We start from the raw sequence: 23,482 nt of genomic DNA on the forward strand, positions 1-23,482 counted from the left end.
AAGCAAACCTGTACTCGTCTGGCAGTGCTGAATCTTTTATACTCTTTCGGGATGGCTCTTATTTTGAAGAACTTAAAACTGCCATCACAGCAAAATAAGAGCCATCCCGAAAGAGGAGTGTATAAAAGTGATTCAAAACTTTGCCAGACGAGTACATTTGCAACGAAATGGTGGACATTTGGAACACATCTTGGGAAAGCCATAAATTAACTAAAAATTGACAGAAATAGCCGAAACTCTTGTGAATAGTCTTTCATAAACTGAACGATGTGTGGTTGTAATTTGAAATAAATAGCTTTTTAATTAAAGCCATAATTGAAATTTTCACGGGTACGTATCTTTTTGGGTCACCCTGTACGTCGATAATTTGATTCTTGCAAGTAACAACAAGAAAATGCTAGAAGAGGGAGAAAGGTATTTTGAAGAAACGTTTTGAAATGAAAGATCTAGGTGAAATTCATTTCTGTCTGGGGATTCAAATTCAACGAGAAAGGGAAAAGAAACAGATGCGACTTCATCAATCAAAGTATTTGACGAATTTATTGAAGAGATTTGGAATGCAAGACTGCAAACCTGTTGCAAGTCCCGTTGAGCTAGGAACCAAGTTGTTGAATAATGAAAGAGAGCCAATGAACATTACGAAATATTAAGCATTAATTGGTGCTTTAACGTATGCAGTTACAACGACAAGACCAGACCTGGCACAAGCACTTTCAACAGTTAATCAATTCTGTGCTAACCCTAGCCAAGACCATTGGAATGCTGCCAAACGTATTTTACGTTATATTAAAAGTACGATGAACTACGGCATTTGCTTTGATGGACATAAAGAATTTGAAGTCAAATTAAGTGGATTTGTTGATGCTGATTGGGGATGTGATCCAAATAATCGAAAATCACATACAGGATACCTATTCATGATTTGTGGTGGATTGGTAAGTTGGGCAAGCAAAAAGTAAAGTATTGTATCTCTCTAATCTACTGAAGCTGAGTATGTTGCAGCATCACAAGCACGTCAAGAAGCAACATGGTTAAGAGGATTACTACATGATTTAAACTTCACTCAAAAGGACCAACTATCATAACAGAGGATAATCAAGGAGCAATAAGTTTTTCAAAAAATCAGAAATACCATCCAAGAACGAAACACATTGACATAAAATATCATTTCATTCGCGACAAAGTACTGAAGAAAGAAATTGCACTTGAGTATTGTACGTCACAACAAATGGTTGCTGATATATTAACGAAACCATTAGGAAAAACTGTATTTCAACGAATGAGATCTAATATGGGTGTAACAAACATTTAGAGGAATAGAGATCAGTTTATATTTGTCGAAAGGGAGCGTTAAGATATGAACATCAAACGAAAAGATATAAACAACATAGGATTGCATGCATAATTAAGTAGATATGATACATGTCAGATTAAGTGATATTCTGAACTTGTTATTGTAATGTCATTGTTCACTGATACTTAACTTGTTATTTGTTCCACAATAAAATCATAAATATTTCACGTACAATCCGAATGTAATTGCCGAATCACGAATAATTTAACATTTTTTAGTTGTGATGTGTGATTTAGTTGTGATGTTTTTATTTGTAATGTGTGTGTGTCAATTGTGTATTGTCATTGTGAATTAGTGTGAAGTGTAATGTTTTTAGTTGATCGTTTGTTAGTATTGTGAATAAGTCGTTTGTAAGGTGCCGGTAATTAATGTGATCTGTTCAGGGGGGTTTGTTCCAAGTTGGTATACCAACTTTCTAATGTAAGCCGTTATCTTTAGTCAGTACTGTAAGTAATGCATTTTGCCGAGTCCCAGTCAATGTTGTGCTTTGTGATTTGGTGATGTTCGGCAATGTGATTAGTTTTGCCTTGTTTCTTTGTAGCTCGTTTTTGTTCAGTAAGTCTTATGTTTAAGTTCCTGCCAGTTTCCCCGATGTAGGAGGCGTGGCAGTCGGAGCAGTTTATTTTGTAAACTGCACCTTGTCGTTCGTTGGGTTGTTCTTTGTCCTTTATGTTCGTCAGTACTTGTCGTAATGTTGTGATTGGTTTATGTGCGACACGTATGTTTTGTGGTCGTAAGATACGCGAGATAGTCTCAGACGTATCTTTGATGTAAGGTATCGTTGCTGTTGTCACTGAGTTGTTCGTTTCGTTGGGTTTGTAAGTGCTGCGTTTGATGAAGTCAGAGTTATAGTTGTTTTTGTCAAAAACACGTTTGAAATAGTTGTTTTCGTTGTGTAAAGCGTTCGGTGTATCACATATGATTTGTGCACGTCTTGTTATTGTTCTGATTGTGGTGGCTTTGCGTGATGTAAGGTTGTAAGATGATTGGTCTAGTAGTCGGTCAGTGTGTGCTGGTTTGCGATAAACTGTTGTTCGTAGTTTTTGACTGTCCTGTTTTACCAAACAGTCGAAAAAAGGAAGAGTTCCGTTTTCTTCGACACTTTGGTAAATTGTAAGTGGCTGTTCTGTTTGTTGATGTGAGTGTGAAAGTCATCAATCTCGTCCGCATGTAGTGCTGTGATTGTGTCATCTACGTAGTGGAACCAAAAAGGTAGTGCATGTTTGTAAGTCGTGAGCGCCCGTTCCTCTATAGATTGCATTACAATTTCAGCAACTACAACAGAAACGGGTGAGCCCATTGCTGTTCCATGTCATTGTTTGTAGTGAGCACCTTTGTACTGGAAGTAAGTCGAGGTGAGGCAGAGCTCCAGTAGCTCCATTATGTCTTCTGTCGGTAATGGAAGTACGTCTGTAATGTTTGTATTGAGGGTTTTTGTACAAGTACGTACCAGATTAAGTGGAATACTGGTGAACAGTGATTTCACATCAAAAGACACTAGTATATAGTTGTCCGGTATTTGTATAGTGCTCAGTTTTTTAATGAAAGTTTCAGTGGATTGTAGCTTGTGTTTTGATTTGCTTGTAAGTGATTGCAGTATGTCAGTCATGTACTTTGAGAGTTCGTGAGTAGGCGAACCACAGAATGATACAATTGTTCGCATGGGTATTTGTGGTTTGTGTAGTTTTGGCAGTCTGTATAGTCTGGGTGGTCGTGGCACTGAACATCTAACTCGATAGCAAATACGGTCGGATATAATGCTAGATGTTCTCATAGAGAAGATCTTGCTGTTAAGTTTGCGTAATAGTGATGAAGTTGGGTCTCGTTTGAGTTGTTCGTACGTTTGTCTGTCGTTAACAAGGGTGTCCATTTTGTCGAAGTAATCATTCCTGTCCATGACCACAGTCCCGTGTCCTTTGTCTGCTGGTAAAATGACGATGTTGTTGTCGTGTTTTAGTCGTTTGAGTGCTTGTTGCTCGTCCTTTGTCAAGTTGTTGTCACAAATAGAGGACGATTGAAAAGCGGAGGCTACCCTGCTTGTGATTCGTCTTTGGTTGTCTCTGACAAGTCTCTTTGATACGCTAGGACAGCCTCGACACTTGATACTATCGTCTCAGTCGGGATTCGTCCAGGTGTTATGGTATATTTTTGTCCGTAAGATAGTAGTCGTGTTTCAGTTACCACGGACGTACTGCCATTACCGACAGAAGGCATTATGGAGCTGCTGGAGCTCCATAATGATGTTTCTAGCAAGTCTTAAACAAAACAAGACTAATATGACCAAAATCATCAATGGGACCAACAATTATTAGAGAACGGTTTAATTGGAAAACAACACGGCAACTGTTTGTTACTACAAAAGGCATCAAAATGAAGTGCAAAGCAACACAAACAAAATCAAAAAGTCTCACCACATTTAAAATTCCAATGCTTCCAAATATGTCATCAGCTGCTAAAATTGTTTTATCCCAACTTGGATGAAATGCCATTGTCATTATTCATTTTGCAACATTTTGCAACAAACACACATGATTACAAATACTAATTAAACTTTAACCAATTAACTATTGATATGAAAAAAGTAAAAAACTACGCCATGGTTGATGGTTCATGATCAAAAATTTAGCACTTTATTTTGACTAGAATTTTAGAAATAATCAAAACACCTTTGAAACTTTGATTATAAAATTTTGAATCCAATAACAATTTTCATTTACAATTTTCAATTGAAATTATAACACAATATTGAAGAAGTGTTCTATTGATTCATCTGTAATTTCTTCGTTTCTTCGGCATCAATTTCCTTAATTTTCCATCAATTGCCTTCACTTAAAGCTTACGTCAGCGAAAAATACCCTCGTCTGTATCTATATTATAATGTAAATCTTTAATAAACTGTATGTATTGTTGAAAAGACATCGCAGTAAGTAGAGTTTAAAAGATTTGGTTGATTTTCTCAATTAGAAAGGCATTTTATGTCTATTAGAAAGCGTCGATCCCACTTCGATAACACTACGCATTATTTATACCCATGTTCAATTCGTCCATTCACATTTGCCACAAGTGAAGTAGACTCGAGTTGAACTGTGTCCCACGAAGAGTGCTTTTTATCAACAATATTCTCACTTTCTCTTTTCATCTACACAAATAAAGCGCTTAGAATCCAATAGAAAATACCTTGATGGTTGATTAACAGCTGCGCATGCCCTGAACCTTTCTTATCCCATCAAATCCTTCCATCCACATGTAATAACACAATCGTTTTCGTTTGTGAAATAAGTGACAACGCAAAACTAGGATATCAAGACCAGTCACCAGGATACGGATATTTCAAGCAATCCCTAAACGTTTCATAATTTTAGTTATGATTGCACTGGCTAATTTCAACATGTATTGCATAAGGATGTGTGTGAACGTGACCATTGTAGCAATGACGCACGAAGAAGATGACCAGCATAACACAACGGAATCTCGTTTATCAAGAGACGAGGTAAGAAAAAAATGCAATGCTTGCTTTTATCAATTGGTACATATAGATGAAAAGCTGAAGTTTAGATTTAAACTTCAAATTCAACTTCTTGTTTCCTGCTGCAGTTTTTCATCACAGCTTTGGCAATTTTGATTTTCCTTCGGACATGATACAGTATGTGGCAGCGGTATTGTACGCTGGTAGTTGATACACAGCCAATTACGTTAGTATGTGGCGGCGGTATTGTACGCTGGTAGTTGATACACAGTCAATTACGTTAGTATGTGGCGGCGGTATTGTACGCTGGTAGTTGATACACAGCCAAGTACGTTAGTATGTGGCGGCGGTATTGTACGCTGGTAGTTGATACACAGCCAAATACCTTAGTAGGTGGCGGCGGTATTGTACGCTGGTAGTTGATACACAGCCAATTACGTTAGTATGTGGCGGCGGTATTGTACGCTGGTAGTTGATACACAGCCAATTACGTTAGTATGTGGCGGCGGTATTGTACGCTGGTAGTTGATACACAGCCAATAACGTTAGTATGTGGCGGCGGTATTGTACGCTGGTAGTTGATACACAGCCAATTACGTTAGTATGTGGCGGCGGTATTGTACGCTGGTAGTTGATACACAGCCAATTACGTTAGTATGTGGCGGCAGTATTGAACGCTGGTAGTTGATAAACAGCCAATTACGTTTGTAATTCATCTAATAGTCTGTGAAAGTCAGGAAATTTTACAAAGAATTACGGTAAAAACAACGGACTAATGTCCCATTTATCTCTTTAAGGAGCCAGAATTCCACTGGAGCACGCAACTTCAAGGTAAGTCGTCTTCGTTGAATGCACGTGAAAATTATATCTGCTGTGGGTAATTGGAGTTTTGTGCACAGATAAATACACGGAGGTGGAGGGGGGGGTGGGGGTTGTGTAAAGAAAGGTAGAAGTGCACAAGAATGGAATGATTTGCTTCAGATCTTAACATTGTGTGGTGGCGAACTATCTATTTGACCTCGTGACAATGCGGCGGAATCATTCGTATGTTGTAATAAGAAATTATTTTTGAAGTTTACTAAATTCATCTAATATTGCTTATGGCAGTACTCTAATGCCGCCAGCATGTATTAGCACCATGTAATAAAATGTCATATCAGATGCAATCAACTGGTAACAATGATAGACGTTTGCAGGTACAATCTGGCGTCCCTTTACTGGAGCTATACTGCTCTTCAAATACCGGCAGGATTGCTTTGCGCAAAGTATGGCAGTTCATTTCTACTTGGTATTGCAATTTTTGGCTCCTCGGTTCTTACGCTTTTCACACCACTGATCGTCAGGGCGAACGTCAGTGCCTTCATAGTACTACGGGTACTGGAAGGTGCATTCTTGGTAAGGTATAACTTTTTAGCTTTATGAAAGCTTATTTGATAGTGTGTAGCAAACTGTAGAGATGAGATTTTAGTCATTGAATATGCTATATATACCTTTAAATTGCGACGACTTTAGTCAGTTTTATTCCACAAAACAATTCAGCATGCACATGATAAGATAGTTTTATCTTAAGCAAAATTCCATTCAAGTTTTCATAGTAACTCACTAAATTCGTTTTAAACATAGTTAATGCTGGGGCATTTATGTGAAAGTGTGTAGATAGCCACAAGCATATCCGCTAAAATTTTTCGTCAGTTGTTTGGCCTAAATGTACGACAATCATTAAGTCTAATCGAAAATTGCTCGATTAACCTGATTTGTCTAACAATTTGGCTGCCCTCCTTGCTTGGTAAGCCCATGGTAGTAACAAGAAATTTTTTGCATGTTTGTTGACGTAGATTGTCCAGGTTAGTAGAGTCTCGAGAAGGAATGTTGATGTTGATGTTGACTGTGACAGCACTTGAAGATGATCACCGCTAAGGTTTTTGAAACGTCAGTCAACACCACCAACAACAGTTCTTCTCAAGACTCTACTAACTTGGACGATCTACGTGTACAAACATGTAACGATACTCCCGGGTTCAAACCATTCACTTTATCAAGATAAATCTCGATATTTACATGCTGTGAATGCTCAACAACATAAAATAGACTGTTAATTGACGTCTTTACTCAAGACATCTTCAGACGAGTAAAGACGAAACTTGAGTAAAGACGAAACGTCACAATAAATTTAACTTTACAATTGGTCTATTCTATGGAATCAGAACATGTTGCATTAATTTTATCACACGAATTCGATTTCCGCTCGGCAAGTCTCTCGCTACAATTTACATGAAGTCGTACATGATGTGATTTTTTTCCACAGGGTTTGGTGGCGAGTTCAGGCATTGATTTAATAAGCAAATGGTCACCTATTTACGAAAGGAGTATTTTCGTCACCGTTTCATATGCAGGTGATTGAATGATCGTAATTTATGATGTCATTTATGTTGTACATACATGATTTCGTAAGATACATATAAAGTACGTGCATCTGATGAATCAATATAATTTCATTATATTAATTTGCAGCGCTAGCTGGTGAAACTGCACGCGCAACGGAGCTTTAGCTACGTACTTTCGAAATTTGTGATTTCGTCAAAAACATTTAAAGCGCTGTTTTATGAGTAGATTTTGATTTCTACAGCTTGCATAAACAAACGTCGTCAACAATTTAAAAACTTACCCATGATCCTCTCATGCAGGTCTTCTGTGGGGAACAGTTTTTGCGAACTCAATAAGTGGTCTTCTGGCCGGTAGTTCATACGGGTGGCCGTCCGTTTTTTACTTCTTTGGTAAGTTTTCGTTCATCGCTTCTTCAAGGATCTAATGAAAATAAATCAATACGTCATAAATTTATAAAACAATTATCAGAGAATACTAGCATACAGAAGATAATCTTTATTGCTTTCGTTCAAGTGCCATTAAAACGCCAGTCACACAGTGCAGAAAATAGGAAAAATTCCCACCCTTGAGTGGCAGATATTTCATTAGAATATTTTTTCAGCCATTTCGATGGAAGGGGGGAATTGCCCGTGTTTTCAACACTGACTGTTGAATCATGACGTATTTTGCATAAACAAAAACAACTGGAGATAACAAAAGTGATGATTACTTAGCAAACCAAGTTAAAAGGTGCTCTAGCTGCTGCACCTGACGAGGAAATATTTTTTCATTTTTGCATTTGTTGAAGGAGCTCAAGGAGTCCTCTGGTATTTATGTTGGCTGTACCTGGGGGCGGAACAACCAGCTGATCATCCTACTATATCCCGGTCTGAGATACAAAAGATTGGAAAACACTGGACAACTAAAGTAAATATCTTAAAATGACTGAACAATATTACTTGAATTTAAATATTTGATTTATTTTCTTTATTTATTTATGATATATTGTTTTTTCATTACTTGACAACATAAATTGACGTGACACAAAACAATGTAGTGGAACTAATTGCTTCCAAAGTAATGACAGATCAAAAAGAACTATTTATGTGTAACATAACAGTTCATCTGTGTGTATTTACAGTTGAAATTTCGTGAAATTCCATGGAGACATATGCTCACATCGATAAGAGTTTGGGCGATCATACTTCCCGTCTTTATGGATTGTTGGTGTTTCTACACATTTATGTTTTCATTTCCAAGCTATCTCAGCGATGTTCATAAACTAGATATAACAACGGTTTGTGGATTTTTTATGAAAATTGAATTCATTGAAAGCATGATGTTAATGCAAAAATCCTGATCATGTAGATGTTACAGTAGTTTATACATAGTGCCCCTTTCAAAGGAACAAAAAAAGTTTATTGAATTGGTACTAATGTGAGTAATGTGTAGTTTTTAAGCTATACATTACATAACCTATACATTATAAAAGTTTTTAAGCTATATAAAAAGGAGAAAACAGCTACTCCACCAATCAGCTTCCATCTGTATTACTGATCTCTATGTTCAGGCTGAATGTATAAATAAACAAAGAACTTAACAAATGTACTTTAAACCACTTTTAACAAAGATGTATTAATGGAAATTTAAACCTAGCAACGCTATTTGTAATGCTATGACTTAAAGGAATGCAACAACCCACATCTGCTTCACTGACAGTTGTCTAAGCCAATAACAAAGGATTTCATATAAATGTTAGCTTTGCAAACATCAGTTACATCTCCGAGCAAATTTAGGCTACCCACATGTACGCTCTGTGTACCTATTTTTTAAATTTCAATTAAGAGAATAATCTTCTATTATAACCTCAATGAATTTGTTTTGTCATAAGCTCAAATGGTTGGAAATAAGACCTATGCATGCAATAAATTGAACAAAAACAAGTTGTAAGATAAGATTAATGAGAAGAGTAAATGAAAACGATTTGAAAAACATCATGAACTTATATCATTGTTTTTTTTTTCTTATACAGATTGGTTTCACTAGTTCCATTCCTTATGTAGTAGCAGGACTACTCACACCTGCATGGGGATTTTTCATAGATATGTTGAGAAAACGAAAATATTTAAGCACAACAAATGCCAGAAAACTCTCTTATTTGTTTGGTAAGATTTATTTTACCACATGCTTTTTCATAAGTTTGCAACCATAATAATTAATATGACTCTCTTAAAAAGTGTTGACTCTTGAGAGAAGTGGTTGAGGGAATGTGAATAAAATGTTGCAAAAACCATCATTATGAGAAGTAACTGTATTCTTAATATTATACCAACATCATTTCTAAGCTTTATTTAAAATAAATTTTACTCACCCCCTTAGCAGTTGTACTAAAATGGACATGAAACTTCATGGTAACATAATGTTGATTTTAACTTTCTTCTGAAAGAAGTTTGGAACATTCATTTGAACATTAGAATATTCCTACAAACTTTCAAGTGTTTTCTTTTTAGTTTGAATGTTCAAAACTTACGGAAGATAATCTGATTAGTCAATATCTATATATGTTAGCCAATCAGATCATTTACTGTAAGTTTAAAGATGCAAACTAACAAACGAACATTTGAATGTTCCAATGAATACTCAAAACTATTTTAGAGATACACAAGGTGAAATTGACATTATCTTTTCTCCAATATTGAATTTTTGTGGTTTTCTTCATACATTAGGTGCTGGAATAGGTGGAGTCTTTATCTTTGCCATGGTTTATGCATCTAATGCCTCAACTGCTATTGTCATAGCAACCATAGCAATTACAGTATCAAATTTTAGCTCAAGTGGTCCAGGAGCAAACTTGGTTGAGCTTGCACCAAAGTATTCAAGTGTATTAATGGGTATTTCTAACTTTGCCTGTAATATCACTGGTTTTATTTCACCAGAAGTGGTTGGAAGTCTTACAGAGCACGGGGTAAGAATAAATGAGCTTTTATAACATTTCAATTAAGTCCAATAGCATATTAAACATGCAATTAGCCATTTGTAAAAGTATAAAAATAACTTACAATTTCTTGTAGAATATTCAACAATGGGCAATTGTATTCTATATCACGGCTGCCATCGAGGTTTTTGGAATGCTCTTGTACCTTGTATTTGGTTCGTCAGAAAAACAACCATGGGCTGATAATTGAGTCGTTCATTCACTTTCTGAAGTCTCTGTGTCCTCCCAGAGCATTTTTATGTTTTATAATTCATCGTTCTTTTATTTTTAATCACTATAACATTCAATATTTGAAAAATATTTATTAAATTTTTCTTTCAGTACAGTTGTTTTTCTTGCACGCACAGTCGCACACCACGTGCACAGCAGTGCAGCAGCAGTCCAGTATCCACTGACTTGGATATGATGTTTTAGTCACGTGATCGGTAATTTTGGGACATTCATTCATACTGACCATACACTTCTTGTACTCATTTCACCCATTTGCAATCTTCAAAACAGAGACTTTAAAATTTGTAAACAGAGACAGTAATAAAATCAATGAATGACTTAAGTCACTCAACTTAATTTGTCAAAAAAAACAGGTGTATGTCTTGTCAGCAACACTAGGTACATGTCATTGATATCAATGATTAATCCAGGTTCCTTGATCAAATTTACTAAATCAAAAGCCACTCACTCATGCTATTTAAATCAGTTAAAATAACTTCAAACGTTGGTCAACCAAGATCTTACAAGCTAGACCCAAGCATGGCACACATGCAAAATGTCAATGACAACCATAGAGGTAAAGAATTGTCATCTTTTATTTTACTATAGAACATTTGCTATATATGTTGATATTTTTTAAGTATTTTATACAACACAAACAAACCACTACGTCCGTCTTAAGAGGAAAGGCATAAATCTGTTCCACAACAACTTATGCTATGTTGCCTAAACTTACCTCTGTATCAAATGATGTATTATTTATGTTAAGTCCTGATGTCCACCAAGCAATTCAGGAGAAAAAGATCAAGGAAAGTCATACCGACTGTACCTGAAAAATGGAAGGAAGAATTTGACAAATTAGCACTAGTAACTATAACCATTTATTTAAAAACAGAGGATTTCACAACACTACGAGTTGTCTTTGTGTTGTGTTTAGAAACCAAGGTCAATCCAAATCAAATTGCTAAATCCACACATCACGTGTCCAGTTTGCCAAGGATATTTAGTTGATGCTATAACAATAACTGAATGTCTACATTCATGTTAGTATTTCATCAAGTGTTTCACAAACTGCTAGTCCAACACTTATGTTGCCATCAATGGTTAGAGGGTGATTATGACACAATTTTCACACTTGGCTATGTTTTAAGTTTGTAGAGGTTGTATTGTGAAGCATTTTGAGAGAGTTCGTTGTAACTACAAATGTCCACTATGTCATGAGCTTGTGCATAAAACAAACCCTTGGTATAATCTTAAGTAAGGAGAATCATTTAATTTTCATTTAATCACCAGAAGTGGGCAAAATTTGATCCTATGCTTTTCAACTTCCAGAACTGATTGTGTCCTTCAGGACATAGTTAATAAATTGGTACCTGATTTTGCAGAAGGTTAATGTTTTTTCCTCAAATTGGTGACATTGATTTTCAATTTACATGCATACCACTTCAAAAGATCAATATATTATTTCATCCTTCTCAGCTGAAGAAAGACAACGAAGAGTTTTCTACAAAAGCAGGGGACTCGCCATCCCAGACAAAGGTTCGACAATGTATTTTTGTTCATTTGTGTTGTTATATGCATGATAATTCTAATGATCATAATCCTGATTACTACAGTCATAAAACCAGACATACAGAGACCTCAAATTAATCATACTACAGTTACAAGAGCAGAAAGTAACTACTCTCAATCACACTCACAACAAGTACAAGAAGCACCTTCAGAACCTATTGAAAATACACCAGAATACTACATTGAAGATGAGAATGATGAAATTACCATGCAACTTGAAATGAAAAGGTTGGTGATCAATACCAAATTTCCTGCAGCTGAAAAATTTATTCATTGACACTTGATCATGATATATTGAAATTGATCATTATGTATATTTTTAGTGTTGATGAATTCACACTTGAAGATTTAGAGGTAGCAGTTTGGTACAAGAAATTCAATTTACAACAGTTCAATAAGACAGTTTAAGGCAAACTTCACTTCTGCACTTGATAAGTCATTCAAGGAAACATGAGCATCATATTTTTCACTTCATGTTGACAATAGAAAAAACTTGAATACAAATGGAGCTTCATTGCACTCAAGTAGTTTAGGCAAAGACAAGTGCTTGTTTTGATATTATGCTGCCAGTTCTAACATGCTATATGCATTGGTTTTATTGCAGCCATTGAAAAGAAAATTTGTCCGTTGCTCAAATCAGGTGACAATTGGATTACTTCAAGCATTCTTAGCAAAGAAATTGAATCTTGAAGCTGCAAATCAGGTACCAGTATACAACTGATTATGTTGATCATGTGAGTCAATCAAATATAGAGATTTACTTGTACTTTATTTTTAAGATTGAAATAATTTGTAATGATATGGAACTGGGATCAGACTTTACATTGCAGTTTATAAAAGAAACTATTGCTGAGGAAGAAGTGAGTTGCCAACCCAGTTTAAGAATTATCAATATAATTATTCTGAGAAATCTTCAAAGTTTACTCTGCTTTTCACATGTATTTCGTTTTCAGGACAGCAGTAAACCGTTGCTTTTGTATTATGGTCTCAGTGATATATACTGAGCATAAACTAGAAAGGAGCAAGGAAAGTGTTAAGAAAAGTGATGTTCAGGCTGACTCTTATCATTTCCAAACTCAAGTAATGTTAACAAGATGAAAGAACAAGAACACTTTACTTAACATTGACCTGTAGGAAAACAGATCTTTTGCGAAAAATACGTCAAAAACTAGTAGCTCGTAAATGAATTGTTTTGATTTAGATCACACCAAAGGTTCATGTTGAAGTGACACTAACCTCGTCTTGTGGCAACTGATCTTTGAACTCTTCAATTTTCGATTCTGTGTCATGTAAAATGCTTTCGGCATGGTTGACTGCTTCAGTTTTTTCCTAATAAACGTGTAAAAAACATTTTAAAAGGCTGAAGATACAACTCTATACAGAGACATTTAACATATGGTTAACGAGTAAACTGCTGCTATCCTTCAGTTCAACTACAACGTCAGTTCCTTTCGTGCTCACCTTTCTTTCTCTGTCACTTTCTGCATACATTTCAGCTTGTTTAATCATATTTTCAATCTCATCTTTGTTCAAACCACCAGAAGATTGGATGACAACTGTACAAATAATCAAATAATGCAACAGTGACTCTCCAAAATACAATAGCTGTTTAATAACTGATCACAAAACCAAAGAACATGCACACAACAACTGGGGATGAGTGTACAATAGAAAATAAATTTAAACCAAGGAATGCTGTCAAACATCAATTAAATGCCTTTACCCCCTTGTTGTCCCTTTAGCAGATCTGCAACAATCACTAAACCAATTGAACTGTGATTTAAAAAAGATGTGGTCCATATTATATAGAAATTATAAGTATTTGTATATTAACAAACAATGAAGAATGCAATAATCAGTTAAACTATTAGTTTTCCTAAAGCCTGACTTTTTCGAATAAGTAATTCAGTAGTAAACTCTGCTACGCTGAGAAGATTTTCTTTGTCATTCAAACCGTTAGCCATGATGTACTTACTCTGTTGTTCTTTTCCAGTTCCCTTATCACGAGCGGACACGTTGACAATGCCATTAGCATCAATGTTGAACGTGACGTTAATTTGTGGTATACCACGTGGTGCAGGTGGGATGCCAACCTAACGCAAACGATGAAGATTAGAAATATCATATACATTGACGTTGTTCAACAAAAATAAGCAAACATTCGTAATGCTCACCAAAGAAAACTGTCCCAAAGTTTTATTATCTGCAGCCATTGCACGTTCACCTTGACAAACCTTAATTTCCACTTGCGTCTGACCATCAGCTGCGGTGGAGAACACCTAGAAAGGTATAAAAATATAAATGCTTAAACTGGATCAAGACAATGGCAATTGAGCTTCATAGATACAATGTGATGATTTCAATCACATCATACGTATGTAGTGTACAAGTGAAATTTGCTATGTTACAGTGGTGTAAATTACAAAGGAATCTTGCTGAATTTAATGGTAAAATACTGCACCTGGCTCTTTTTCGTAGGAATAGTCGTGTTTCTCTCTATGAGCTTGATAAAGACACCACCAAGCGTCTCAACGCCAAGGGATAAAGGTGTAACATCCAACAGAAGAACATCTTTCACATCACCAGCAAGAACTCCACCTTGAATGGCCGCTCCTAAAGCAACAGCTTCGTCCGGATTCACAGCCTTATTTGGCGAACGACCAAATATCTCCTTCACAAGTTCTTGCACCTAATTGATTCATTAACATTCCTTAGTTCTGCTATGGGATCCATTGAAATAAACCAGAGATACAAGGATTGTGAAAGTAATAAACAAAACACTGCTGTTTGGACAATAATAATTTAGATGAAGCTCAAACATCTATCAACCAAAATACCGGAATAGAGCTGTGAGGTTATAATATTAGTTCTTTTTTATGCATCAAAAACTTTCTACGCCAAAGAACCGATATTTTTGGTTTTATTTTTCCCCTTAGACGTCCTCCAAACGTCCACCTTCCTTTAAAGTTTCAAAACAGTTCAGTTCCTTCTTTCCATTCAAAACCGCAAGAAAAGAGTCCAATTTGGGAATATTTCAAGAAAGAAAACAAGAAACAAGTTTGAAGTGTGAGGTCTGTGACAGAATGAAATCAGCACAGTACATAGCAAAACCACAGATCTGTGAAAACACATAGAAAACAAGCACACGTTGAATTATGCTGAACTAGACAACTTTCTGGCGTCTACTCGTCTAATTCATAATTCAGTCAATGTAGCATTACACATGCATTGTTTTTTCTTTTTTTGAAAAAAAATGGACCGAAATTCAATAAACTGAAAACCAGATAAAATGCTGGAGCCACACAGCTCAACACCTGACCAAGTCAAAACAAAATATACAGATTAGGTCAAACTGATACCTTAGGCATCCTTGTCATACTACCAACCAACAACACTTCTCCAATATCTGATATTGTACAGTCAGCGTCCTTCATGCATTTTTTACAAGGTTCAACAGTTCTTTGAATCAAATCAGCAACAAGTGACTCGAGTTTTGCTCTTGTTAATTTCATGTTCATGTGCTGGGGTCCTGACGCTCCAATAGTAATGTAAGGTAGATTGATATCCGTCTATAAAATATGATAGAAGTGAAGTTACTTTTGAAATGTCATTTAAAATAAACTGTTAATGGATAAATTAATGACTAAACATGCAATCAATTGTTTTTGTGCAAGCAATCAAATCAATTATTGTGTAAACAAACTTGTATGGATGACGATAACTCAATCTTTGCTTTTTCAGCAGCTTCTCTTAATCTTTGAATTGCCATGTTGTCCTTCGTAAGATCAATTCCCGACTAAAAATGAGAGCATAATTTATTCGATTAGTTAACTTAAGTAAAAAAAATCAAGGTTCTTTAAAACAATTCTATCATTTCATATTTCAATTTTAATACTGGGCAGATGAAATATTTCATACCTCTCTTTTGAATTCTTTTACAAGATACTGAAGAAGAGCATTATCAAAATCCTCACCACCCAAATAAGTATCACGATTTGTTGCTTTCACTTCAAATACACCCTTTTGGATTTCCAAGATGGACACATCAAATGTACCACCACCAAGATCATAAACAGCTAAGCTAAATAATAAAAGCACATTTCATTAATACATAATTTTAGAAACAAAAAAAGCAACACAATTAGCAATTTTAGTCATATATCATTTCATCCAACATACATTTTATCTTCTGCCCTATCCATTCCATAAGCAAGCGCTGCAGCTGTAGGCTCATTGATGACATGAAGGACGCTGAAACCTGCAATCTGGCCCGCATCTTTTGTTGCCTTAAATAAATAATCCATGGTTATCATAGAAACAGCCATTAAGCCTGAAGACTTGAACTTTGACATGACTGATGATATCTTTGCTTTGGCAAGTTTTATGTTACCTGTCTTTGAGCATCGTTGAAATACGCAGGTACAGTGACAACTGCATTTTGTACACTTGTGTTCAAATAACTTTCAGCAGTTTCTTTCATTTTCATCAAAACAAATGCACCAATTTGACTTGGTGAGTACATTTTCCCTTGAACATCAAACCAAGCATCCCCATTTGATGCCTTTACAATTTTGAATGAAAGGTTTTTACTGCAAGAAATATATAAAAGAGAAATTCAGTTACAATAAGAAATATTATTTTTCATGAAGTGTTTAACAACAAGCATATACATACAGATCTTTTTGAACTTCGGAATCATCAAAGCGTCTTCCTATGTATCTTTTTGTCGCATAAAGGGTATTTTGAGGATTGGTCACTGCCTAAAAGTTTACAAATAAATCCATTACTTCGGCACTTTTCTTTGCAATGATTCTGCTGGTTTATATCAGCAAAGACAATCAATTAAATCAGGCATAAGTCATATAGATTATGCTAATAAATGTTGCTTATATAAAAGACAGCATCAGTTACAAATCAGAGTCTGTATAAGCACCAATATTGGCTTTTTTATACCTGTCGTATTGCTGGTTCCCCAACAAGCCTCTCTCCATCTGATGAAAATGCTACAACTGATGGAGTCGTCTTTGCTCCCTCAGCATTTTCAATCACCTTAGGTGTTTTGCCTTCCATAACAGCAACACATGAGTTGTTTGTACCAAGATCAATGCCACAAACTGCTCCACGTACATCAGAACTTAAAGTAGATGAAATTTTGAACCAATGAAAAACTAGTTGGACTTGTTACCGAGCGGGAAAAATTAGTTGCTCATTGTACATTTAACAGCTTCGTTGGCACATTTATAAAGTCATTTGAACATCAAAATTAATGAATTGTATTGATAAAGAGGAAATACAATGGTAAGCTAGTTGTTTTGGTGTTCAACCTTTCAATTTAATATAATTAATTGGTATTTTTTTAATAAACTTTTTACTTACGCATAAGATCTGACTGGTGCATTATGAGTGGAGATTGTTTGACTCAATGTACTTCTATTAATCTAAAGAAAACAAAAAATCTTAGTCGTCAGTGATGATGTGGAGGACATCTGTACACAGAAGGCGTGCATAAAAAGCCAGAACATATTTCAGAATCTATGCAATTTTCCAGCAAATTTTTTCTTACCCTCGAAAACGAACGTTTGATATTTGCACACCGCCAAGTACTGAGAGCGTTCTTGGCTGAAAATCTCGATAAAATCATTGCAAAAGACATGATTTCACGCTGTAAAAATAACCACAGTAGACTTCTACCGAAGAACGATCACATAGGGTCTGATGCAATGAATAATTACCGTAGGACATGCGTGGTTTGAAAAAGAAACTCGGTCCAGTTTCCTACGGATGCATTAATAGGAAGAAATGAATGCTAAATCCATAGCAAAATTCCTTGTTGAAAGGCGGAATCGTGTAAGTATGATTACATACCTATTTCTTACGTCTTTATCGAAGGAAAAGCAGGTGAACTCTTTGCTACAGCAACTTTCAACAAAAATTATCGTTAGTTTCTTTATATAGTTCTCCTTAAAAAATATGCAAGTTGTCAGAATTCAATCGTTTGGTTTCTTCGCTCTTATGACCGCAAATTTTATTCTATTCAAAGGTAATAATTTTATCAGAAGAACTGGTAGGATTTGACAAACCTTTGCGACGTATATTATGAAGCGTTCCCTTAAGTGATAGTGGGTACACAAGGTGGGTATGTAGCTATTCTTGTTTCAAATGGTACAGACACTGAAACCCAAATGAATTAATCAAGGAGGAAATTACCGTAGAATTAACCAATAGAATTACCATGGAATAAACCAATAGAACTACAATGGAATAAACCAATAGAATTACTATAGAATCAACTAATAGATTTCCCAAAAATAAACCAATAGAATTAACATAGAGCTAATCAATAGGACTACGATAGAATTGACAAATAGAACTGCCATAGAATTGACCAACAGACTTACTATATAATAAACCAATAGAATTACCTAAGTAAAGCTTAATTGCTCTACCCTCTAGTTGTAATTTCATACAACGTTAGCCATCGTGCTCAGGGGTGAGAAAACGTCAAGTAAAAAGACTGTATTTTTCTTTCACATTTAAATAATTACCAGTAATGTTGGTATTACATTGGCAGATCGACAAAAGCTCAAAATGACAGAGAATTTAAATACATGATACAACTTAAGCAGTGGGCAATAAATGGTCGTACCCTTAACACTTTCACTGCAATCTTTTGAAGAACATTTCTTTTTCTCAACGCTTTCATCTCCATTAACACGTTGAAATCTTTTTCTTTCGTCGTTTTTATTTCGTTTATTTACATTGCTGACAACTTTAAAACCAATAAAGTAGGTTAAGTTACTTGTGTTTCCAACAAACTGTTCAGCCTGTTTGAAATAATTTTCTACCTACTTATCATACATACCATTCTCAGATTTTCTTTCAAATGATGATGAATTGAAATTATTCTTCTGGACTATTTTAGTGTGGCTTCTTTCTTCACTTGTCTGTCTCTCGTCCAAATTATCTGGTCGTTCTTTTCTGGTGACAAATTTCCAGCCTAAAAGCATAGTTTCTCAATTTCTAAATTGTATATTGCATTAGTTGTCAGCATTTACTCAAAATTATTCTTATAGCACCTCGTCAGTTTTCTGGTAAATAATTTACAAAAGTTTTGTCAAACAGGCAAATTATTAGTTAATACGAAAACAAGCAAAATTCACCTCATTGTTTCATTAATAACAACCATGGTACAGAACTATTTCGTCAATGATAGGTCGGGTCATCAAGTAACAATTTTAGTAACTATTGGAAACTATTTAGCATTATATACAATAACTTTGTTGGGTTACAACGTTCAGATCAGCTGTCACATCATGCAACACGATAGCAAAAAAATAAAGTGTAAATCTATAGTGTTTTAAACTTGAAAACAATTTTCTAATCATTATAAAATAATCAAAAACTAAAAAACAAAATTTTCTCAGGTTGTAAAAGCAAATGAAAACCAAGTGCAATATCTTTCCGTTTGCATTCTTATTGCGCTCGGTCATGCAGTTTAATCTCCATATGATAGAATCCTTCATTTCGGTTTATGACAGTTTAAGCAAATGCTTATTCTTACAGTCACAAGCAAAACGCCCAACATCAGCACAACAGTAACACATTACTTCTTTAAATCATAACGTATGAAAACATCTCTCTTATGCGTATCAATAAAATCAATATATAACGAATATATAATAGTATATCAAAAATTATTAATCAGCTTTTACAAAGTAAACACAAAAACATTTAGTAAAATTTCATGTCACAACTAAAAGACTGGAGTCAATAAAGGTTACTGTGCTCTTGCTCATATAAACAAGTGATATTTTCTTCAATCAGAGCAAAGAACAGTAATACGTGAATAGTATAAAACAATTATTTAACAAGTATTGAAATAATACTAGACCACATTATTCACAAAGAAACAGCAATTGCTGCATATTACACGCAACTACATACTTTTTCTAAACTCAGTGTTGTCCTCCACATAGTACTCATCATCCTCTTTCACGCTATCATCTGTAAACTTATCATGTTTTTCCATTGTTCATTTGAATATTCATCAACTATAAAGACAAAAAATTTTGATGCAATAATTCATTTTAAAACTCTCGTATAAAACTATCAGTTGTATCTTTTTGCTGAGTTTCAATTCTATACAGTACCTATTAGAACTAACTCAGATTGCAAAATTTCAAGCAATATGAAAATTTCACGAGGCATTCGAGATACCGGATTTATTTCAAACATACTTCGAAAGGGAGTCGATTGCGATTATTAAAGCGAGGCATTTCTTAAAGAGAGGCTTTTAACTAAAATGTTTTTAATAATAACAACAGAATTACAAAATATGAACGCAGCAAAATATATATTGAAAAAATATGTATTATAGCAACAATAGTATAGTAGTAAGATACGACGTCGTAGAAGCCTCTGTGTACGAGTCAAATTCTGTTAGTGAGTATATTCCAGTGAAATCAACTAATGAATATGATGAACAATTGGTAGGACATTATGTTCCCATTCAGGTTTCATAATTGATTGTAACATTTCTCAATAAAATTTCGCAAGAAAGCAAAGTTTAAGAAGGAGTCTGGGATAAGAATGCTAGAGCCAAAAATTATAGTTATTTATCAAAGCAGGACCACATCTAAAGCATGAGCTACAATTTTTCTAGACGATTTGACCCGAATTAAAGACAAAATTTATTGCTTTCATATCGCTTTCCAAAATCTTCATACAATCTATATGCAATTGTTTGTATTTTAATGAATGTAAAAAGAAAAAATTTTCTCACCAAGACTTTTCAATTTAATTATTATAACTGTTTATGATTTAATTTTTAAAGTTATTTGAAAATTAAATCCGTAACAAATAGTATGTAAAATTTTTTTAGTAACAACAGAAAAAGATGCAAATCTGCAGTTTATAGCTACTAGTATTTATAATGCATGCATTTTCCAAGCAAAGATTACTTAATAATTTTCTTGTAATGGGAAATCCTGCAGCGCTACAAGATTAAATTTAGAATTAAAATCAAGACCAATTAAAACATGGACAAGTGAAATTTTGCATAATAAAATATGTCAAAATGAAAATAAAAGAATTTGATGAAAGCCACCCTTATACGATTAATATGCAATTCAACTCACCAACTATATTAATTAGGGATACGCCCTGTTTCGCAAATATATTAATAACCAAGACAAGCAGACAATTTTAAGTAAAACAAAATAAAACAAATTCCAAAAACGGACGTCTCCTTTTCTTGATATTCAAGATAATATAAGAGTTTTAAAACAAAAGATGGTGTAATATTTCGTCTTTATTCCATAGACATCATCAGACTAATAGTTTACAATACAGACTACGAAATACTTCCTCTTGCAAAAGTAATCACTTCCGCTTGCACTTAAATCACTTCCGCTTGCAAACATATTATAGGCTTCACAATTCTTCAAACACGTAAACTTAAGGATCGGGAGTTCAAATCGTGTGCCAAAATATAAGATCCAATAATTCTATAGCTTTACACAAGCATACGTACATTAAATTTATTCAACGCTCTCGTCTTATATCAATAATTAAGAAGCTACTTCAAATGCCCTTAAAGTTTACCATAGAAAAGTTTCATTCAAAAAAATATTAGAGTAGCTTTCAATTTACGCGATTTAATTTAATCTTTGAAACGCTATAGTAAACTTGCAATGCTAATACACAAATACTCTTTCGATAGTTCGGTTTTTAAGGTGTGTTGAAATCAATTTGTTAGTGCAAACACCCTTGCTTTAAAATCTATATAGTCATTGGTCTCTACACTTGAGGACATTGTTTACCAAAGAATCCTTTCTTAAGCTTTCACTTCGTAACATAGCCACGAAAAGGCAGTTGATTAAAAAGAAACGACACAATCATCACCCATACTTTTCCCCCTTTCCTAACGTCATGCATATAAACACAAATAGCTATATCACTTTATAAGTCATACCTTATTGTGGCATCAATGTATTTTCATCTATAAAGATTTTGCATCAAAACAAATATTAAAGCACCAGTTAAGCATTTCTTCGACAACCTTTCCATCAACATAAATGAGTTGTTGGAAGAACTTCGCAGTTATATAACTAAGTACACGTCACCGAATTACAAATACTATTGAAAGGTAAAAATATCTTGAACAACCTCATGCAGAGTGCTTGCAAGATACCATTAAGATTAATGAAATATGCTCATGGTGTGTTTTGACATGTCGATAAGATCATAAGGGTGGCTAAATTTGAAGTAATAAATTATATTTCTGCAGACAGACTATATTCGATGTGTAGAATTGCAACTTTCTGTGCACTTCTTTAATATATTTGCTAGAAGCATTATATGTGGCTCGCGTTCTTCTTCTCGGTCCTCACACGATGGTTTTGGCGGTTTACTTTAAAGTCTTGACATTCAACAGGGCATAAAATCGATGTAAACTTGTTATTTTAATTTTTCATGCTTGACTTTCGACTTTGCACCATTTTGCTATGTAATTTTACTTTTTATGATTAATCTTTGTTGTAAGATCCGTAACAGTTATTCTTTCAATAATTTCTTACAGAATCAACATCAAAAATCACAAATCTGCAGTTCTTATTTGTAGTTAATGAGCGTACTCCGTAATGAAACATTAATTCTTACAAAGAGCAACAAGATCAATTTAACTGAAAGACCATGTAATTCAAATATAGACAAGCTTGTATTTTTGCACAATTAAATATTTTAAAGTGAAAGAGAAAAACTTTGATCAAAGTCCAAGTATACGCCCAATAAAATAATTCAAATTTCCAACTATATATTACTTCCATTAATTAGAGATATCGCTTGTTTCGCATGTCTTTATTTTGCATTAGTTTATTTTGGTCTACAAGCAAATACCAAAGAACCATTTAATTTCTTTATTTAACAACTTTACATTAACATTAATGAGTTCTTGGAAGTACCTCCCACTCATACAACTACGTACACGTCACCGAATTACAACTCCTATTGATATGTGATATATCTTGAAGAGCCTCATGCAGAGTGCTTAATAACAATATTAGTCCATTTTGCTCCGGTATGTTTTGACATGTCAAAAAGATGTTTAGTTTGAACTTTGAAGTAATGAATTTTATATCTGTAAGCAGACTATATTCGTTGTATAGAACTGAAAGTTTCTGTACACGTCTTTAATCTATCTGCATGGAGGATTATGTGATTCGCGTCGTTTTCGGTCCTCACACGATTGTTTTGGCGGTTTACTTTAAAGTCTTCACATTCAACAGGACATAAAATCGACGTAAATTTGTTATTTTAATTTCTCGAGCAAGTTTCGATTAAACATTATATGTTGTTTTCGTACGATCTATGTGCAACATTTTTTTACATTTTAATGAATGTAAAGTCAAGTACCATGCAATTCAAATATCGTATCACCCAGACTTTGCAGCATTTTGCTATGTAATTTTACAGTTTATGATTAATCTTTATTGTTAGATTCGTATTAGTTATCCTTTCAATA

The 23,482-nt window shown here is 34.4% G+C and overlaps 3 protein-coding genes and 2 long non-coding RNA genes across 6 annotated transcripts; 3 read left to right on the plus strand and 2 right to left on the minus strand.

Moving 5' to 3' along the window:
• Positions 1-3,954: 3,954 nt before the first annotated feature.
• On the minus strand, positions 3,955-4,620 carry LOC124444245. Its single transcript, XR_006947905.1, has 2 exons — positions 4,532-4,620; positions 3,955-4,221 (listed from the first exon to the last, which is right to left on the minus strand). It is a non-coding gene; the product is annotated as an uncharacterized LOC124444245 (long non-coding RNA).
• A 1,379-nt stretch (positions 4,621-5,999) lies between these two features.
• LOC124443508 (vesicular glutamate transporter 1-like) lies at positions 6,000-10,462 on the plus strand. The gene is made up of 8 exons (XM_046993961.1): positions 6,000-6,215; positions 7,126-7,213; positions 7,505-7,594; positions 7,993-8,111; positions 8,326-8,481; positions 9,217-9,349; positions 9,911-10,149; positions 10,256-10,462. The coding sequence occupies exons 1-8, from the start codon at positions 6,000-6,002 to the stop codon at positions 10,367-10,369; spliced, it is 1,155 nt and encodes a 384-aa protein (XP_046849917.1). The 3' UTR covers positions 10,370-10,462.
• A 48-nt stretch (positions 10,463-10,510) lies between these two features.
• LOC124444243 (polycomb group RING finger protein 1-like) lies at positions 10,511-12,293 on the plus strand. Its single transcript, XM_046994830.1, has 7 exons — positions 10,511-10,966; positions 11,159-11,256; positions 11,327-11,432; positions 11,541-11,646; positions 11,722-11,777; positions 11,869-11,928; positions 12,006-12,293. The coding sequence occupies exons 1-7, from the start codon at positions 10,861-10,863 to the stop codon at positions 12,236-12,238; spliced, it is 765 nt and encodes a 254-aa protein (XP_046850786.1). The 5' UTR covers positions 10,511-10,860; the 3' UTR covers positions 12,239-12,293.
• LOC124444238 (stress-70 protein, mitochondrial-like) lies at positions 12,096-20,012 on the minus strand. 2 transcript variants are annotated; one of them, XM_046994826.1, is made up of 21 exons: positions 19,906-20,012; positions 18,824-18,958; positions 18,608-18,730; positions 18,042-18,212; positions 17,827-17,880; positions 17,694-17,736; positions 17,525-17,623; positions 17,338-17,399; positions 16,915-17,095; positions 16,636-16,721; positions 16,352-16,550; positions 16,141-16,247; positions 15,880-16,042; positions 15,665-15,757; positions 15,321-15,530; positions 14,423-14,650; positions 14,136-14,240; positions 13,937-14,054; positions 13,423-13,517; positions 13,198-13,290; positions 12,096-12,972 (listed from the first exon to the last, which is right to left on the minus strand). In XM_046994826.1, exons 7-21 carry the CDS (start codon positions 17,612-17,614, stop codon positions 12,949-12,951), a joined length of 1,854 nt encoding a protein of 617 aa, XP_046850782.1. In that variant the 5' UTR covers positions 17,615-17,623; positions 17,694-17,736; positions 17,827-17,880; positions 18,042-18,212; positions 18,608-18,730; positions 18,824-18,958; positions 19,906-20,012; the 3' UTR covers positions 12,096-12,948. The 2 variants fall into 2 exon arrangements, with proteins under 2 accessions (XP_046850782.1, XP_046850781.1); XM_046994825.1 differs by lacking the exons at positions 17,694-17,736; positions 17,827-17,880; positions 18,042-18,212; ... (1 more) ...; positions 18,824-18,958; positions 19,906-20,012 and having other exon boundaries at positions 17,525-17,638.
• Positions 12,542-13,319, plus strand: LOC124444250. The gene is made up of 3 exons (XR_006947910.1): positions 12,542-12,664; positions 12,741-12,821; positions 12,915-13,319. It is a non-coding gene; the product is annotated as an uncharacterized LOC124444250 (long non-coding RNA).
• Positions 20,013-23,482: the final 3,470 nt, after the last annotated feature.

Source organism: Xenia sp. Carnegie-2017, unplaced genomic scaffold (genome assembly GCF_021976095.1).
Source record: "Xenia sp. Carnegie-2017 unplaced genomic scaffold, XeniaSp_v1 HiC_scaffold_21, whole genome shotgun sequence".
NCBI classification, from domain to species: Eukaryota; Metazoa; Cnidaria; class Anthozoa; order Malacalcyonacea; family Xeniidae; genus Xenia; species Xenia sp. Carnegie-2017.

Excerpts from the sequence above, each read along its gene's own strand:
- LOC124443508 (XM_046993961.1), top strand. The coding sequence starts at position 6,000 with ATGATAGACGTTTGCAGGTACAATCTGGCGTCCCTTTACTGGAGCTAT. Across the intron at positions 6,216-7,125 it reads TACTGGAAGGTGCATTCTTG|GGTTTGGTGGCGAGTTCAGG; the intron begins GTAAGGTATAAC and ends TTTTTTCCACAG. Across the intron at positions 7,595-7,992 it reads GTCCGTTTTTTACTTCTTTG|GAGCTCAAGGAGTCCTCTGG; the intron begins GTAAGTTTTCGT and ends CATTTGTTGAAG.
- LOC124444243 (XM_046994830.1), top strand. The coding sequence starts at position 10,861 with ATGCTATTTAAATCAGTTAAAATAACTTCAAACGTTGGTCAACCAAGA. Across the intron at positions 11,257-11,326 it reads AATTTGACAAATTAGCACTA|AAACCAAGGTCAATCCAAAT; the intron begins GTAACTATAACC and ends TGTTGTGTTTAG. Across the intron at positions 11,647-11,721 it reads AACCCTTGGTATAATCTTAA|AACTGATTGTGTCCTTCAGG; the intron begins GTAAGGAGAATC and ends TTCAACTTCCAG.
- LOC124444238 (XM_046994826.1), bottom strand. The coding sequence starts at position 17,614 with ATGTCTTTTGCAATGATTTTATCGAGATTTTCAGCCAAGAACGCTCTC. Across the intron at positions 16,722-16,914 it reads GGGAACCAGCAATACGACAG|GCAGTGACCAATCCTCAAAA; the intron begins GTATAAAAAAGC and ends GTAAACTTTTAG. Across the intron at positions 14,241-14,422 it reads TTCCTACGAAAAAGAGCCAG|GTGTTCTCCACCGCAGCTGA; the intron begins GTGCAGTATTTT and ends ATACCTTTCTAG.